At 41.1% G+C, this 16723-nt stretch overlaps 1 protein-coding gene across 7 annotated transcripts in view; it reads right to left on the reverse strand.

Moving 5' to 3' along the window:
• PPP2R3A (protein phosphatase 2 regulatory subunit B''alpha) overlaps positions 1-16723 on the reverse strand; it is a 182191-nt gene that overhangs the window by 25775 nt on the left and 139693 nt on the right. For all 7 annotated transcript variants that reach the window (XM_060196892.1, XM_060196895.1, XM_060196893.1 and 4 more), the window contains 5 exons: positions 10467-10515; positions 9986-10075; positions 5494-5669; positions 4881-4999; positions 1147-1253 (listed from right to left, as the gene is read on the reverse strand). In XM_060196892.1, the coding sequence (XP_060052875.1) occupies positions 1147-1253; positions 4881-4999; positions 5494-5669; positions 9986-10075; positions 10467-10515 (541 nt within the window). The remainder of the gene's footprint in view (positions 1-1146; positions 1254-4880; positions 5000-5493; positions 5670-9985; positions 10076-10466; positions 10516-16723) is intronic.

A 16723-nucleotide genomic window follows, 5' to 3' on the forward strand; every position in this document is an offset into this window, starting at 1 on the left:
TTTTTTTAAAAGCTAGATCTGTGTGTTTCTCACTGTCCCTGTCGGCTCTCTGCCTGCATAGATCATATAAGTGTTTGCTATGTGCTCCCTCTCCCTCTCTCCCTCTGTCTCTCTTTCTCTTTCTCATGTCATAACACGTGACTGTTCTCAATGTTCCCAAATAAAGTTTAAAGTATCTGGAAAAAAATTCTATGTAGAATTTAGAATTAGAATTCTACGTAGAATTGTCTGTTGGACACACAAAACCACGTATAACAAAGATTTGTTTTAAACATGAACAAGACTTAAAATTAGAGATGGTTCAGTGGTGTTAGCCTCTCCCTGTGTTTAGAATACTAACAAAGCAGCAGTATGACTATTGGATTTTTATTTAATAATTCATTTATTTTAATGAGAAAGAGAGTGAGAGAGGGAGACCAGAATACTGTTCAGCTCTGGCTTAGTATGGTGCTGGGGACTGAACCTGGGGCCTCAAAGCCTCAGGCATGAAAGTCTCTTTGCATATAACCCTTATGCTGTCTCCCCAACACAGGACTTTTTGGTTTCTAGTAAAAGGCATAATTCCATTAAAGAAGATGGAACATGAGAAGACTTTTCTGGAAATCAGTGAAGACTGCGGAGGGGGTATCAACTAAAGCTGGTGAAAATAACTTATGCTTTGATATTCAAAATTGCTAATTCTTTAAAAATAGTTTTTTTTTAATTTCTTAATTGTCTTTATTGGATAGAAATAACCAGAAATCAAGAGAGAATGGGGATGCAGAGGAGAGAAGTAGAGAGACACCTGCAGCACTGCTTCACCACTCACAAAGCTTTCCCCCTGCAGGTGGGGACAGGGGGCTTGAACCTGGGTCCTTGCTCACTGTAACATGTGTGCTCAACCAGATGTGCTACCACTTGGCCCTTAATATATATATATATGAGAGATGGAGAAAAGAAACAGAAGGAGAGACACTTGCTCATGAAGTTTCCCCTTCCCCCCACCCCCAGTGGGTGGGGACCCTGAGCTTAAACCCAGGACCTTGTGCATGGTAGTGTGTGCACTGAGCCACCACCCCACTAGCCAAACATTTCAGTGATGGGTTTTATATGTGACACAGTAACCCTTGTTAAAAAGGTCTATGAGGCACAGGGAATCACACTCACCCTTCCTGGAGCTGAGCTTGGGCAGACTCCTCGGCGACAAGAGTCTCATACTCCTCAGCAGCAAACCTGTCCCAGTCGGAAGGCTCAGGCCCATCATTCTCAGCATCCTGACAGCAAGGAGAACAATTAAAGGAGATGAAGATAATCAGACACACAGAAGTGGAGACAGGTCCCACAGATGTTGTACATGACTGAAGAAGACCTGTCTTTTTTTTTTTAATATTTTATTTATTTATTAATGAAAATGCTAGTAGAAGAGAGAGAAAGAACTAGACATCACACCAGTACATGTGCTGCTGGGGGTTGAACTCTGGACCTCATACTTGAGAGTTCAGTGCTTTATCTATTGTGCCACCTCCTGGATTACACCCTGTCTTTCTTTTTTTCTTAACCAATAACAAGTACTTCATTTCAGCACACTAAAGGAGGTGCTAAAGTTAATGCCCCTACAGTACTTTCCAACACCTCTAATCACACAGTTATGATTAACTGTTCAGCAGCTCAGTTCTTTAAGTATAGATTCTTTACTTTGTGATCAGAGACCTTTCTCGAGTCCTTACTCCATTCACAAATCTTCACTGCTGCTTCACAACCTAGGCCAGTGACTGGGAGATGGCTCACTGGGTAGAGTTTGGGATTTTGAATGTGTGAGGTGCTAAGTTTGCTCCCCAGCACTGGACGTGCCTGAGTAGTACTCTTGTTTCTCCCCCACCCCAAAATAAAATAAATAAATCACTCAGATACCAGGTCCTCTTTGATATCTTCCTGGAAACAGCTCTCTTCCCCCAAACAGTTTCCTTGGATGGACTACATAGATTTGGTTGTCACCTTTTGCTCATTTTTTTTTTTCCCATCTCTATATATTTAGTTTCTCTTCACCATAGTGATTTATGTAGGTACTTTCTGGCTAATAATGCTTACTGCAAATTAGAGCAAATATTGGTAATTACGGCCAGCAGGGAGCTTGCCTGGTACAGCACCTGCTTTAACATGTAGGAGACCTCAGGTTTGAGCCCTACCACCAGCTGGGAGCACCAGGGCACTCGGGGGGTGAGGGTGGGGGGATATCCACAGATGGTGGAACAATGCTGTGGTATTGCTCCCTTTCTCTGAAAGAGTGAAGAAACAAAACAAAAAAGACAATAGTGGGATTTCCCTGAGCACTGTGAGAAGCCCTGACACTGCGGAAAAATTAATAATTTTTTGGGGGTCGGGTGGCAGCACAGCAGGTTAAGCGCATGTGGTGCCAAGTGCAAGGACTGGCGTTAAGAATCCCGGTGCGAGCCCTGGCGAACCCCCCTGCGAGCCACCTTCAGGGGACTCGCTTCACAGGTGGTGAAGCAGATCTGCAGGTGTCTTTCTCTCGCCTTCTCTGTCTTCCTCTTCTCTCTCCATTTCTCTCTGTCCTATCCAACAATGAACAACATCAACAATAATAACCACAAGAAGGCTACAACAACAAGGGCAACAAAAGGTGGAAAAAATGGCCTCCAGGAGCATGGTGCAGGCACTGAGCCCCAGCTATAATCCTGGAGGCAAAAAAAAATCATTTTAAAAAATCATGTTGTAAAAACATGTTTAACAAAGCAGGACTATGACTGCAGTGAAAGAAAAAATCTGTTTTTTTCTTTTAATTTTATTAGTAATTTAATATTGATATACAAAATTACAAGGTAACAGGGGTATAACTCTGCATTGTTCCCACCACCAGAGTTCTGAATCCCCATTCCCTCCATTGGAAGCTACACCAGGTTCTATTATAGTTGCAGATATGGGTTAACTATTATTTCTACTATATATTTCTGTCTATATTTGTATATATTTGACTATTTTTTTGAAAAGAAAGAAAAATATTGAAAAAAAATTTTTTTAATATTTATTTATTTTCCCTTTTGTTGCCCTTGTTGTTTTATTGTTTTATTGTTTTTATTGTAGTTATTATTGTTGCTGTTGTTGTTGGATAGGACAGAGAGAAATAGAGAGAGGAGGGGAAGACAGAGAGGGGGAGAGAAAGAAAGACACCCGCAGACCTGCTTCACCGCTTGTGAAGTGAAACCCCCCCCACACAGGTGGGGAGCTGGGGGCTTGAACCAGGATCCTTCCTCAGGCCCCCGCACTTTGTGCCACCTGTGCTTAACCCACTGCGCTACCGCTCAACTCCTGAAAAAAAAATCTTTTTAAATTTGAGGCTAAAGGATGAACCCAAGGAACTACATGTAAGGTGAGCTCTGCCACTTCCCTGGCCAAAGAAACATCAAATTAAAGGTGAAAAGTCACATCAAACTTTATTTAATTAATTTATTTATTTGAGACACAGAAATTGAGAGGGGAGGTGGAGATAGGGAGAGAAACAGAGAGACACCTGCAGCTCTGCTTCACCACTTGTGAAGGTTTCCCCCTATGGGTGGGGGACCAAGGGCTTGAACCTGGGTCTTTGCACACTATAATGTATGCACTCAACCAGGTGTGCCACTTCCTGGCCCCTCAAATAAAACTTTGTAACACAAGAGTGAAATTACAGATTTTCCTTTCCATCTATGGTATATGGGCAGCATTACATGTTCTAGGTAAAATGATATTTTCCTGGTCTCTGTCTTCTTTAAATGAACTAAAGTATTAATATAAAGATAAGATAAAATGAGCTTTTCCAAGATGAAAATGAGTTAATCACTACTGTAGGTTAGTTATGTCTGTAGGAATGTGAGTACTTAAAAACTGATCACATAATATATTGACTACTAGTCAATTGTAAGAACCCCTGGGCTGGTGAAATAGCTCACTCAAGTTCGAGCCAGGCACCCACTACACTGAAGGAAGCTTAGGTACTGTAGTTTCTTTCATATTCTCTCTCTCTGCCTGCATCTTAAAAGATAAATATGGAGAGAGACAGAGAGAGAGAGAGAGGTATGGAGGCAGAGAGAGAGAGGGCGAGCCACTAAAGTTTCCAATAGAGGGGATGGAGATACAAAACTCTGCTAGTGGGAATGTTATGGAATTGTACCTGTTATTTTGTAACTTTGTAAATCAATGCTAAATCAGTAAAAAAAAAAAAAAATTAAAATTAGAAAATTAAAATGAAAAAAAGGAACCCTACCTGACCATCTTAAATAGCTTAAGGTGTGTGTGTGAGGTCAGGCTGTAGCGCAGCAGGATAAGCACACATGGTGCGAAACTCAAGGACTGGTGTAAGGATCCTGGTTCGAGCCCCCGGCTCCCCACCTGCAAGTGGGGGTCACTTCACAAGCAGTGAAGCAGGTCTGCAGGTGTCTGTCTTTCTCTCCCTCTCTCTGTCTTCCCCTCCTGTCTCCATTTCTCTCTGTCCTATCTGGTAACAACAACAACATCAATAATAATAACCACAACAATGATAAAAACAACAAGGGCAACAAAAAAGGAAAGTAAATAAATATTTAAAAAATAGATTAAGGTGGCATATACCTCCCATTTTCAATGTTTTTTTTTTCTTGCCAAAAAAAATAAAATGATGGGACATCTTAAGTTCAGTGATACTTTAGGTTGAAATATTATACCTTGATAGATCCCAAAATAAGCTGCAGAGCTACTTGTTTGAAGGAAGAGATCTTTGTATTCATATTAATATTTAGGACACAATGTTACGTAACATGTAAAAGAAGAAAAAAAAAGGACTAGAAGTTTCTGCAGTTGTGCACCTGGTAGGTCTCAACTCAGTCTTTTTCATACTATATCCCCCAAACAGACATTCAAACTGGTACCTTCTGGACTGCAAAGGGGTCTCTCTGTTCATGGTCTAAGTACTTCTCCAGATTAAAGAATGTGTCATAGAAGATGTGAGCCATTCTGCATCTCTTCAGATCCCGCAGGGTTATTTTACCTACATGAAAATGAAGACATCTGATCAATTTATCTGAGTGTTATTTTGATGTGTGAAGAAATTAGAAGCTATCTATATCTATAACCTGTGATTATATTGTTATAAAATTGCCTTAGTTCTTTTTTGGAGGTAACATTAACATAGAATGAAATTAAACTTTTTAGCTACTGTAAGTATATATTTCAGTGGCTTTTAGTACATTTATTTATTTACTTTACAATGTTGTGTAGCCCCTTCCCTCTCAAGTCTCATGATATTTTCTTCACCCCAAAAGGAAATTCTATGTCCATCAAACAGTCCTCTCACCTGTTCCCTGGCCTCCCCCTCTGGTAATCAGTAAGTTGTTTTCCCTTTTGACCTACAAATCTACTTCTTAAACTGCATTTGTCATCTGTTGAGGTTCTATATTAATATTAAATACTTTTCTGTGGAAGATTCTGGAAAGTTAAATCATTTAGAAGAACCCTAGTTCATGTGCCCATTCTGTGTCTCACCATCCCTGGCTGGCTTCACCAAGTCAAGCATCTGACACAGCAGATCGTGGAATGGCAGGGGTTCAATGCCCATGGCTTCCATCCGTTCACACTGTTCTTCATAGAAGTACTCCAGCTCATACATGGAGAGCACGCCATCCCCATCCACATCCATGCAGCGGAACCAGTACTCAATGCTAGGAGAGGAGGACACATCAGGAAGGGCTTGGTTAAGGCCCGTATGAAACACACAGAGAGCAGGGTAATGAAAGACGAGGAGACTTCACTCATCATTAGAGAAATGTAAATTAAATCTACACTGAGATACTGTCTTACACCTGAAAGAATGGCTTACATCAACAGACCAGGAAATAACAGGTGTTAGAGAGGTTGTGGAGAAAGGGGAACTCTGCTACATTGCTGGTGGGAATGCAAACTGGTACAGCCCCTTTGGAAGACCATATGGAGAGTCCTTAAATAAAAATGGAATTAACTTATGATCCAGCAGTACCACTCTTGGACATTTATCCAGTGGACACTCAAGCACTAATTAGAAGGAACGTATGCACCCCTATGTTCATAGCTGCATTAGTCATCATAGCCAGAGAGTGGAAGCAGCCTAAATGCCCATAAACAGATGACTGGCTAATGAAGTAATAGGATATATATTCGATGGAATACTACTCTGCAATCAGGAAAGATTATACTGTGTCCTTAGGTGTTGGTATGCATGAGACCCCTTCTGTTTCATTTGGTTTAAATCCCCCCTGCTTAACACTATTCTATTTACATAACCACTGCATTCTATTTACATAACCACTGTTAACAAGCACCACCCTCCCTCCAGGGCATTGGTGGTTCAGTGATAGGATTCTCGCCTGCTCTGCCCCCTCCTTGTCACACTCTGATTTTCACCAGTCACTTTTCTCTCCACCTTCTCTATGTCACACCCTGTTTCCACCCTACTTGGCAAGTATATATAAAGACAGCATTGTGAGTTTTAGGGTACCTTGAGTTTAGCTTAGCTCGGCTTAGATTGGGCTGCGTCCTGAATGAATAAAGAGATACTGCCTGACTGGGAGTATGGACCGACCAGTCAACGCCCATGTTCAGCGAGGAAGCAATTACAGAAGCCAGACCTTCTACCTTCTGCAACCCTCAATGACCCTGGGTCCATGCTCCCAGAGGGATGGAGAATGGGAAAGCTATCGGGGGAGGGGGTGGGATATGGAGATTGGGCGGTGGGAATTGTGTGGAGTTGTACCCCTCCTACCCTATGGTTTTGTTAATTAATCCTTTCTTTAATAAAAAAAAAAAAAAAAAGAGATACTGCCTACAGCTCAACCATGAGTCCGTGGTCATCTGTTACCCGCCCGTGAAGCCAGCCGGGCGAAAACAACATAACCTGTCGAAAACAACACTTAGGGAGAAAATGGATGGAACTGGAGGTGATTGTCTTAGTGAAATAATTAAAAGAGATGAGGGAGTCACTTCACAGGCGGTGAAGCAGGTCTGCAGGTGTCTATCTTTCTCTCCTCCTCTCTATCTTCCCCTCCTCTCCATTTCTCTCTGTCCTAAAAAAAAAAAAAAAAAAAAAAAAAGAGATGAAAGACAACTACCAGATGGTTTCACTCATATATGGATCCTAGAGATCTGATTTACATGAACTTGCCAGAAAAAAAAATTCAAACAAAACAGAAGCAAGCAAAGTGTAAGAAGTGTGAGAACTCTGGTGGTTCTCTTTGGGAGGTGGGAGGGTGGGGGTACAGAGCTTTGCTGGTGGGTGTAATGTGGAACTATACATTGTAATCTTACAATATTTTAACAAGCTATTAATAATAGAAAAATTATAATAATAAAAAAGAGAAGAAGGACGATGGCACTGTGCAAAGCTTGTATATAAGGCAGTTAAGGGAATGAATTTGCAGTTTCTGGGACCTCAGGCATGCAAGCTGGGGCTCTAAGAATATATATATATATATATATATATATATTTATTTATGTGAATACTTAGACTTAGAGGCACATTGTTTCATAAAAGTTGTTAGAAAAAGTGTCAGACCCCCTTTTCCATTTTCCTTTCCTTAGCACCAGCCACTTCAACATCTTATTATGGATTTTATAATATTTTCAGCTAAGATGCCATTTTAATTTCAATCAGATTTTTATTGATTTACCTTTGGTTTATAGTACTGTAAAACCTTAGGAATAGAGGCCCAGGAGGTGGTACAGTATTCAGAGTAGAGCATCTGACCTGTGAGCATGGGGTCTCGAGTTTGAGCCCTGACATTGCATGTGTCCGGCAATGTGATGCTCTGGTTCTTTCACTCATTAATAGAGTAAAAAAAAAAAAAAATTCAGAGCAGTTTCACAGCTCTAAGCATGTGTGTCTCCCCAATGAGATCACTGGACCAAACAATGTCCTCTCCCTGCTCCTCTAACCTTTCTTCCCCTTCCCCCTCTGGTGACCACCATATCTTTTAGAGTTTAAGAGTTGTTTTGCTTTTCCAGGTTGTTTGTTTTGGTTATTTCCAGTCCACATGTGAGGTGAAATCATCCGGTGAAAGTGAGATGAAATCATCCGGTCAAAGTGAGATGCTACTTTTCTCCATCTTGTTTCTCATTTTATGAATTAAGTGTTAGGTTCAGGAGATGGTGCATTGGTAGAGCTGTGTGTGAGGCCCTGGGTTTCAGGTCTAGCACTACATGGAAGTGCCATGCGTGGTAGAGGGGAGCACCATGCACGATGGAGCAAGTAACTCTCCTTAAAAAAAAATGGAGAAAGAAAAATTAGGCCTGGGAGGCCATTCAGTGCTATTACACACATGAGGCTTTGAGTCCACTCCTTAGCATGGAAAAAATATTAATTTTGGCTATGAAAGATCAAGTTTATTTTCATGGCACCCACATGCCCTTCCCAACCTCTCTCTCTTTTAAAATTTTATTTATTACTATTGGATAGAGACAGAAATTGAAAGGGGAGGGGTATACAGAGAGGGAGAGAGAGACCTGCAGCCCTGCTACACCACTTGTGAAGCTTTCCCCCTGCAGGTGGGACCAGGGGCTTGAACCCACATCCTTGCGCACTGTAGTGCATGTGCTTAACCAGACGTGTCACTCTTGTTGTTACTATTGCCATTGCTGTTTGTTGTTGGATAGGACAGAGAGAAATTGAAATAGGAAGGGAAGACAGAGAGGGGTAGAGAAAGATAGACACCTGCAGACCTGCTTCATCACCGGTGAAGTGATCCCCACCCTGCAGGTGGGGAGCCAGGGAATCGAACCCGGGTCCTTACGCCAGTTCTTGTGCTTTGCACCATGTGCGCTTAACCCACTGTGCTACCACTGGATCCCCGAAGATGTGTCTTTATACACCATTATTCACAGTGTTCTTCTTTCCCTTTCCAATTTACTAGTGCACCACGAAGACCGTCAAACAGCTCCAAGTCACAGTATGTATTCTTGAATATTGTGGGCATATTCTCAGGCCAATTCAAAGGTCACCTCATCTTTATTTCTGGGTAATAGCACTTATCTTGGTATGCTATGATTATGAACTAGTCTTTTCCTAAACTGAGAACTCCCCAGAGAGGAAGTACTCCATCTTGGCACCTCTGGGTGGGCTGGCCTCCCTAGGCATTTGTTCTTTAGCCTTTGTTCATGTTTAACATCTTGACAAAGTGGATGGGTGGGGGTAGATAGCATAATAATTATGTAAAGAGGCCCTCATGCCTGAGACTCCAAAGTCCCAGGTTCAATTTACTCCCTCCACCATAAGCCAGAGATGATCAGTGCTATGTTAAAAAAAAATAAATTAAAGGGGCCATGTGGTGGTTTACCTGTTTAAGTGTGCACACATTACAGTACACAAGGACCTGAGTTCAAGTCCCTGGTCCCCACCTGCAATGAGAAACCTTCATGCGTGGTGAAGCAGGGCTGCAGGTATCTTTCTCCCTATCTCCCGTCCCCTTTCAATTTATCTGTCTCTGTCCAATAATAAATAAATAAAATAAACATATATATTTTTACCAGAGCACTGCTCAGCTCTGGCTTTTGGTGGTGTGGGGGATTGAACCTAGGACTTTGGAACCTCAGGCATGAGAGTTTCTTTGCATAACCATTATGCTATCTACCCCCGCCCCTATAAAAAATATATATATATATTTTTATATTTATTTTATTTATTTATTCCCTTTTGTTGCCCTTGTTGTTTTATTGTTGTAGTTATTATTGTTGTTGTCGTTGTTGGATAGGACAGAGAGAAATGGAGAGAGGGAGGGGAAGACAGAGAGGAGGAGAGAAAGATAAGACACCTGCAGACCTGCTTCACCGCCTGTGAAGCGACTCCCCTGCAGGTGGGGAGCCGGGGTTCGAACCGGATCCTTATGCCGGTCCTTGTGCTTTGCACCACCTGCGCTTAGCCCGCTGCACTACAGCCCGACTCCCTATAAAAATATTTTTTTGAAAAAGAAAAGAAGATAACATCTTGACAAAGGAAAGTTAGAAATCATACCTGGTGGGGTTCCTTTTATCTTCCTCAGAGATCAAAAACCAAACAAAATCTGCATAGCTCATTCTTCCTTCTTTCTGTACTGTTTTCCCCCTGAAGGAAACAAAGCAATTACTCAGAGTTGACAGACTAAGGTGATAGGTGAAAAGGTGAAAGTGCTGGAAACCTGACAAAAGGCACTCTCTTCTGTGGTCTACTTTGTTTTCAAAAGTCTAGAGCTTGAAACCAGTTGGCATTTGCAGGTATGAAGAAAATATCTTGATTTCTAATTTGAATGCAAATAATCACCAGGATCAGATACTACTTCCTATCTTTAGCTATAGGACTAACGTTCATATCAAATACTCATTTCAAGCATGAAGCAATGTCTCTATGTGGTATAAGTCATCTGCTCTACAGTGCTGAATTACACACAGTCTTACTAAACTGACATAGTCACAGCATTACCTACAGTTCACTTTTAAATTTAGAAGCTTTTGCTTACCTCGTTACTGCCCCAGAGAATATTCTTTCAATAATTCTGTTTGATGAAGCTAAATACAAATAAGAAAACAAAACTAGTTAGTTTAAAACTAGTTAGAAACCTGTTCTATAAAGGCAAGAGTTTCAGCAAATTGATTTTTGTAGCTATATGCTAAAACAATCCTTCTCTTTTCTCTTCTTCTTAGCTATCAGGATTATTACTTGGGGTCAATGTCTACACAGAGAATGCAATAATCCAGGCAACTTTTCCCTTTCTCTCTGTTTTAAATATATATTTAAACTTAATTTTATTTGATAGGACAGAGAGATAGCTAGAAGGAAGGGAGATGGAGAGGGAGAAAGACAGAGACACACCTGCAACTCCACCATTTGTGAAGCTTCCCCCACTGCAGGTACAGGTAGGGACTGAGGGCTTGAACCCAGGTTCTTGTGCATTGTAATGTGCACACTTAACCAGATGCGTCAAGGCCCGGTTGGTCCTTCTTTCCTCCCTCCCTTCCTCTCTTCCTAATTATCATCAGGATTATCTCTGAGGCAGGCAGTGCCAGCACTATGAACCCACCACTCCTAGCAGCCATTTTTTTCTTTTTTCTATTTTATTTGATAGAACAGAGAAAAATTGAGAGGGAAGGGAAAGATAGGGAGAGATAAAGATAGACACTTGTCGATCTGCTTCACCACTTGTGAATTGTCTACCCTGCAGATGGAGAGCAGGGGCTTGAACCCAAGTCCTTTTGTATGGTATTGTGTATACTCAGCCAGGTACACCACCACATGGCCCCATTTTTCTTTCCTTTTTCTTTTTACTTGACAGGACAATGAGAAATTAAGAGTGGGATTGGGGGTTGAGAGAAAGAGAGGAGAGGGTGTGAGAGACAGAGTCTGTGTGTGTGTGAGAGAGAGACCTATAGTCCTGCTTCACTACTTGTGAAGCTTCCTCCCCTGTAGGTGGAGACAAGAGGCTTGAACCTATGTGCTTGTGTATGATAATGTGTGCTCAACCCAGTGCGCCACCACTTGACCCCAAACAATCATCTTTCATGATAGGAATATTAGTACTTAACTGTTTAAAAGAATTTATTTATTTATTCATGATAAAGATAGGAGGAGAGAAAGAACCAGACATCACTCTGGTCCATGTGCCGCCAGGGATCGAACTCAGGACCTCATGGCTGAGAATCCAATGCTTTATCCACTGCGCCACCTCCGGGACCACAGTAGTTAATTTTTTTACTTATGTATAATTAAAAAATATTTTATTTATTTATTTACTCCCTTTTGTTGCCCTTGTTGTTTTATTATTGTAGTTATTATTGTTGTTGTTGGACAGAGAGAAATGGAGAGAAGAAGGGAAGACAGAGAGGGGAGAGAAAGACACCTGCAGACCTGCTTCACTACCTGTGAAGCAACTCTCCTGCAGGTGGGGAGCCGGGGGCTTGAACTGGGATCCTTACGCCGGTCCTTGCGCTTTGCAACACCTACACTTAACCCGCTGCGCTACTGCCTAGCTCCCAACTTATGTATAATTTATACTTTCTAAAAATAAGACTCTGAGTTATTTTAATCATTCAGGTCTTGGTACACAATGATGAACCTAATTTGGAATTGAGAGTATTTTGCAGATATCTGTCTTGGTGAGATGGGAAATTATGCCCATATGCCATAACAACTGTACTGTAAACCATTAACCTCTCAACAAAAAAATAAAGAAAAAAATGGATGTACTTAATAGCTGAGATGTATTTATATAGCGGAGTGCTATGTTACTTCTGAATTCCTTCAGACAAGACAAAAAAAAGGTACAGAATTTGCACTGGTCTTCTATGCAATCAGACAAAACAACCTTTTCTCTAAAATAAGTATATGTAAACATTAAATTCAAAGGGGAACTGATCCTAATATAATGTGCTTTGAGTAAAACAATGAAAAACGTTTTCAAAAAGAATTTTACAAGATATACCAAAACAGAGGCTGGGGAAGATGGCTCAGTGGCAGAGATCAATACTTTGCCTGCCTGGCTTTCATGACTGGCACAGCCAAAATAAAGAGATAGATAAGGGGGTTGGGCGGTGGCGCAGTGGGTTAAGCACATGTGGCACAAAGCGAAAGGACCGGCATAAGGATCCCAGTTCGAGCCCCCGGCTCCCCACCTGCAGGGGAGTCACTTCACAGGCAGTGACGCAGGTCTGCAGGTGTCTCTCTTTCTCTCCCCCTCTGTCTTCCCCTCCTCTCTCCATTTCTCTCTGTCCTGTCCAACAACAAACAACATCAACAATGGCAATAATAATAACCACAATGAGGCTACAACAACAAGGGCAACAAAAGGGGGGAAAAATGGCCTCCAGGAGCGGTGGATTCATGGTGCAGGCACCGAGCCCAGCAATAACCCTGGAGGGAGAAAAAAAAAAAAGAGATAGATAAAAATAAACACCACCACAAATGGCAGAGCAGTGCTCTGATCTTTCACAAAAATTAAACAACATAAAAGATATCAGATATACATGAAATACAAATGTCTTCTGACTTTATAGAAGTCTATGATTTATTTTTAGAAAGAATTATTACTGGTAATTTATAATATTTAGAAAGCTTACCCATTTTATTTAAAGAGAGACAATTTAAAGATAGATGCTACTTTTTGATGATAGATCCTAGAGTTATAGCAGTCTACCTACCTCACTGTGGACTAACCAAAAGGTGTGTGTGTGTGTGCGCGCGTGTGTTTGTGTAAGTTGTCCCAAGTGTGACATGGATGCTGGAGCAATGGCCAGTGCTTTGGACTTGCAAGCAGGAGGTTCTGAGTTCAATCCCTAACACTGCATATGCTAGAGTGATGACGCTCTGGTTTACTCTCTTTCTCTCCTCTCCTGTTAATACACAATTAAAAAAAAAAAAAAGTCCCAAGCAATCACATGCTAAAATTTGGTTTCCTAAATTTTGGATAACCACGGCATCTAAAATTACTGGGTGAGTGTAGTTCTCAGCATCTAACCCTGCTTAGTTGTAGGTATGGTCAATGTAAAGGTCAATTATTTTGGCTGAAGAAATGTTGGGAATATGGGTGTCAGTACAACCATTCCCATCACATTCAAACACTTGTATTAGACTCTTAGAATAAGTTAATAATTTAAGGCTGTGTAGGGACAAACAAGGATATTTAACTCCAAAGCTAAAGTCCTTTTTAGATTCAGGCTTTGCCTCCTAAAGCTGAAGGTCATATGGCCCTCACTGCTAAGGACAGTGGAAGTTCAGCGGCCCTTCACTGTGTAGATCTCCATGCCTGATTTTCTGCGTTCCAACCTTTGTAATGGCCTCTAATGATATTTTGGGCTTTGATGGGAATTATGTAACTTGTTAGCTACAGTGGGTGCAGGCAGCCCATAGCTTCCTGACTGTGGGCTGTGGCTCCTCATGAGAACATGGACTGTTCATGGTGAGCAGAAGATGCACAGCCACTAAGGCAGACCTGCTATGCTGACGGGGATCTCCATCCTCATGCTAAAATGGTGATGGTTATTATTTGGAGAAGAGGGGTAAGCAATATTAAGATGTTTACCAAGTAAGTACATTTGATTATTTCCTTTTCTTAAAAAATAGTTTATTTATTTATTAATGAGAAAGATAGGAGAGAGAAAAAGAACCAGACATCACTCTGGTACGTGTGCTGCTGGGGATTGAACTCAGGACCTCACACTTGAGAGTCCAATGCTTTATCCACCGCCACCACCTCCCAGACCACGATTATTTCCTTTTTAAAATTTTTAATTTTTTTAAATCTTTATTTATTGGATAGAGACAGGCAGAAATCAAGAGGGAAGCGGTGATAGATAGGGAGAGAGACAGAGAAATACCTGCAGCACAGCTTCACCACTGCAGCAAAGCTTTCCCCCTGCAGGTGGGGACTGGGGACTCGAACCCGGGTCCTTGCACATTGTAATTCATGCGCTCAACCAGGTGTGCGACCACTTGGCCCAGATTATTTCCTTTTGATGTCTGCATGACACCCAAGAATTTGAGAGGTAGAACTGTATTAAATATGGAATATTCTATGGAACTGTTGTCACACATAATGAATATTATATATATATATATTCCCCTTCCTTTTTATCTTTTTTACTTTCCTCCTACCTTCCTTTCTTTTAAAATTATTTTTATTATTTTAATTATTGGATAGAGGTAGAGAGTAATCCAGAGGGAAGGGGAGATAAAGAGGGGGAGAGTAAGAGAGACACATGCAGCACTGCTTCACCAAGTGTGAAGATTCCCCCCTGCAGACAAGGGCAAGGGGTTTGAACCTGGGTCAGTGTTCACTGTAACATGTACACTCAGCCAGGTTTGCCACCACCTGCACCCCTCCCCTTTTATTGCCACCATGGTTTTCACTGGGGCTAGGTGCCTCTATGACAAATCCACTCTCCTGGCAGTGACTTTTTCCTCTTCCATTTTTCTTTGATAGGACAGACAGAAATTGAGAGGGAGGGAGGACAGAGGAGAGAAAAAGAAAGACATCTGTAGACCTGCTTCACTCTCGTGAAGCTTCCCCCTGTAAGTGGAGAGCAGGGGCTTGAACTTGGGTCCCTGCACATGGTTATATGTGTGCTCATCCACATGCACCACTGCACAGCTGAAAAGACATATATGTATTTCTATAGTTAAGTCACAGATATATAACGTGGATCTGGGAGACAGCTCACTTAGCAGAGTGTTTGCTTTACCAGCAGGTGATCCTGTGTTCAGGTGCCTACACCACAGCACCTAGGGAAGCTTCAGGAATGGTAGAACAGTACTGTGGTGTCTTTCCCCTCCTTCTCTCCCTGTCTACCTACCTACCTATCTTAAATAAAAAGGATGGAAAAAAGAAGTTAGCCTGAGAGCTGTGGAAATATATAAATATATACACATACACATACACAAGGACTGGGCATGGCAAAAACAAAACAAAACAGAGATAATTTTGAGAGAATACTGAATCAATATGGCTTTGTACTTGGTTAAGAATATTAAATCAGTACTTTTTTTTTTTTTTTTTGGCACCAAAGTAAAAGACTCTGGGGTGGGTTGGGGGTGTGTTTGGGGGAGAGTAGATGTCCAAAAAGCATGACAGAGGACCTAGTGGGGATTGAATTGTTATGTGAAATACTGAGAAGTGTTATGCATGTACAAGCTATTGTATTTACTACTGAATATAAAACATTAATCCCCCAATAAAGAAATTAAAAAAAGAATTAAAAAATTAAGATAATAAAAAGTTAAATGAGTAGAGTGAGCTAATGAAGCAAACATATAGTCAACACATGGAAGATTCAAAGTTTATTTGAAGATGTTAAGATGTGTGGAAGATCATGGGAACTTTTCAATGTTTAAAGAATTGTTTATTGTGGAGAGTCATGTGAAAAAAATAAATCAGTACTTCTATGCTTACTGTTGCTAGCAATGAAGTAAAAAGGGTAAATGTGATGTGATATGTAATTTAAAAAAACATTCAGTAGTACTAGGTGGAATCTTGCCTACATGCAGTTTCTCTTATATATGTGTAATTTCCCAGCCTACTCACTCTTTTTTGTCTTCAGTATTTTTTGTTGCTTTGTTTTCACTCTGAGCTGACTTTTTCTGACAGATAAGAGAGGCATACATAGAGAGACAGAGCGAGAAAGGGAAAGATACCATAGGACTGAATTGTGCTTCAGTGCAGTGGGGGCTGGGTTTGAACCTGGATCATGCACATGACAAAGCAGGTATTAGTAGGTGAGCTATCTTGTTGGCCCACTGACTCAATCTTTAAGATAATAATAATATGTATTAAAATATACACCTGGAATTTTTATATATTTATATATATATAAATATATATATATATATATATCCATTTGTCGTTTAAGTTCGGGGGCGCCAGCAGGCCGGGCTAGCTTCGCGGCGGTAGACAGAGACAGAGACTCGAGGACACACGGCTGGGCCGAGAAGCTGCAGTTTAATCTTTATTCACTTGCTGGGGGAAAGCTTCACAAGTGGTGAAGCAGTGTGGTCCGGGAACTGGCACAGTAGATAAAGCATTGGACTCTCAAGTATGAGGTCCTAAGTTCAATTCCCAGCAACACATGTACCTGAGTGATGTCTTCTTTCTCATTAATAAATAAATTTTTTTAAAGTAAGAAAGTATTTTATATTTTTAATTATATTTAATTATTTATTGGATAGAGACAGACAGAAATTGAGAGGAAGGGGGAGGTAGAGAAAGGGAGAGACAGACACCTGCAGCAC

The sequence above is a fragment of the Erinaceus europaeus genome, chromosome 1 (assembly GCF_950295315.1).
Source record: "Erinaceus europaeus chromosome 1, mEriEur2.1, whole genome shotgun sequence".
NCBI classification, from domain to species: domain Eukaryota; kingdom Metazoa; phylum Chordata; class Mammalia; order Eulipotyphla; family Erinaceidae; genus Erinaceus; species Erinaceus europaeus.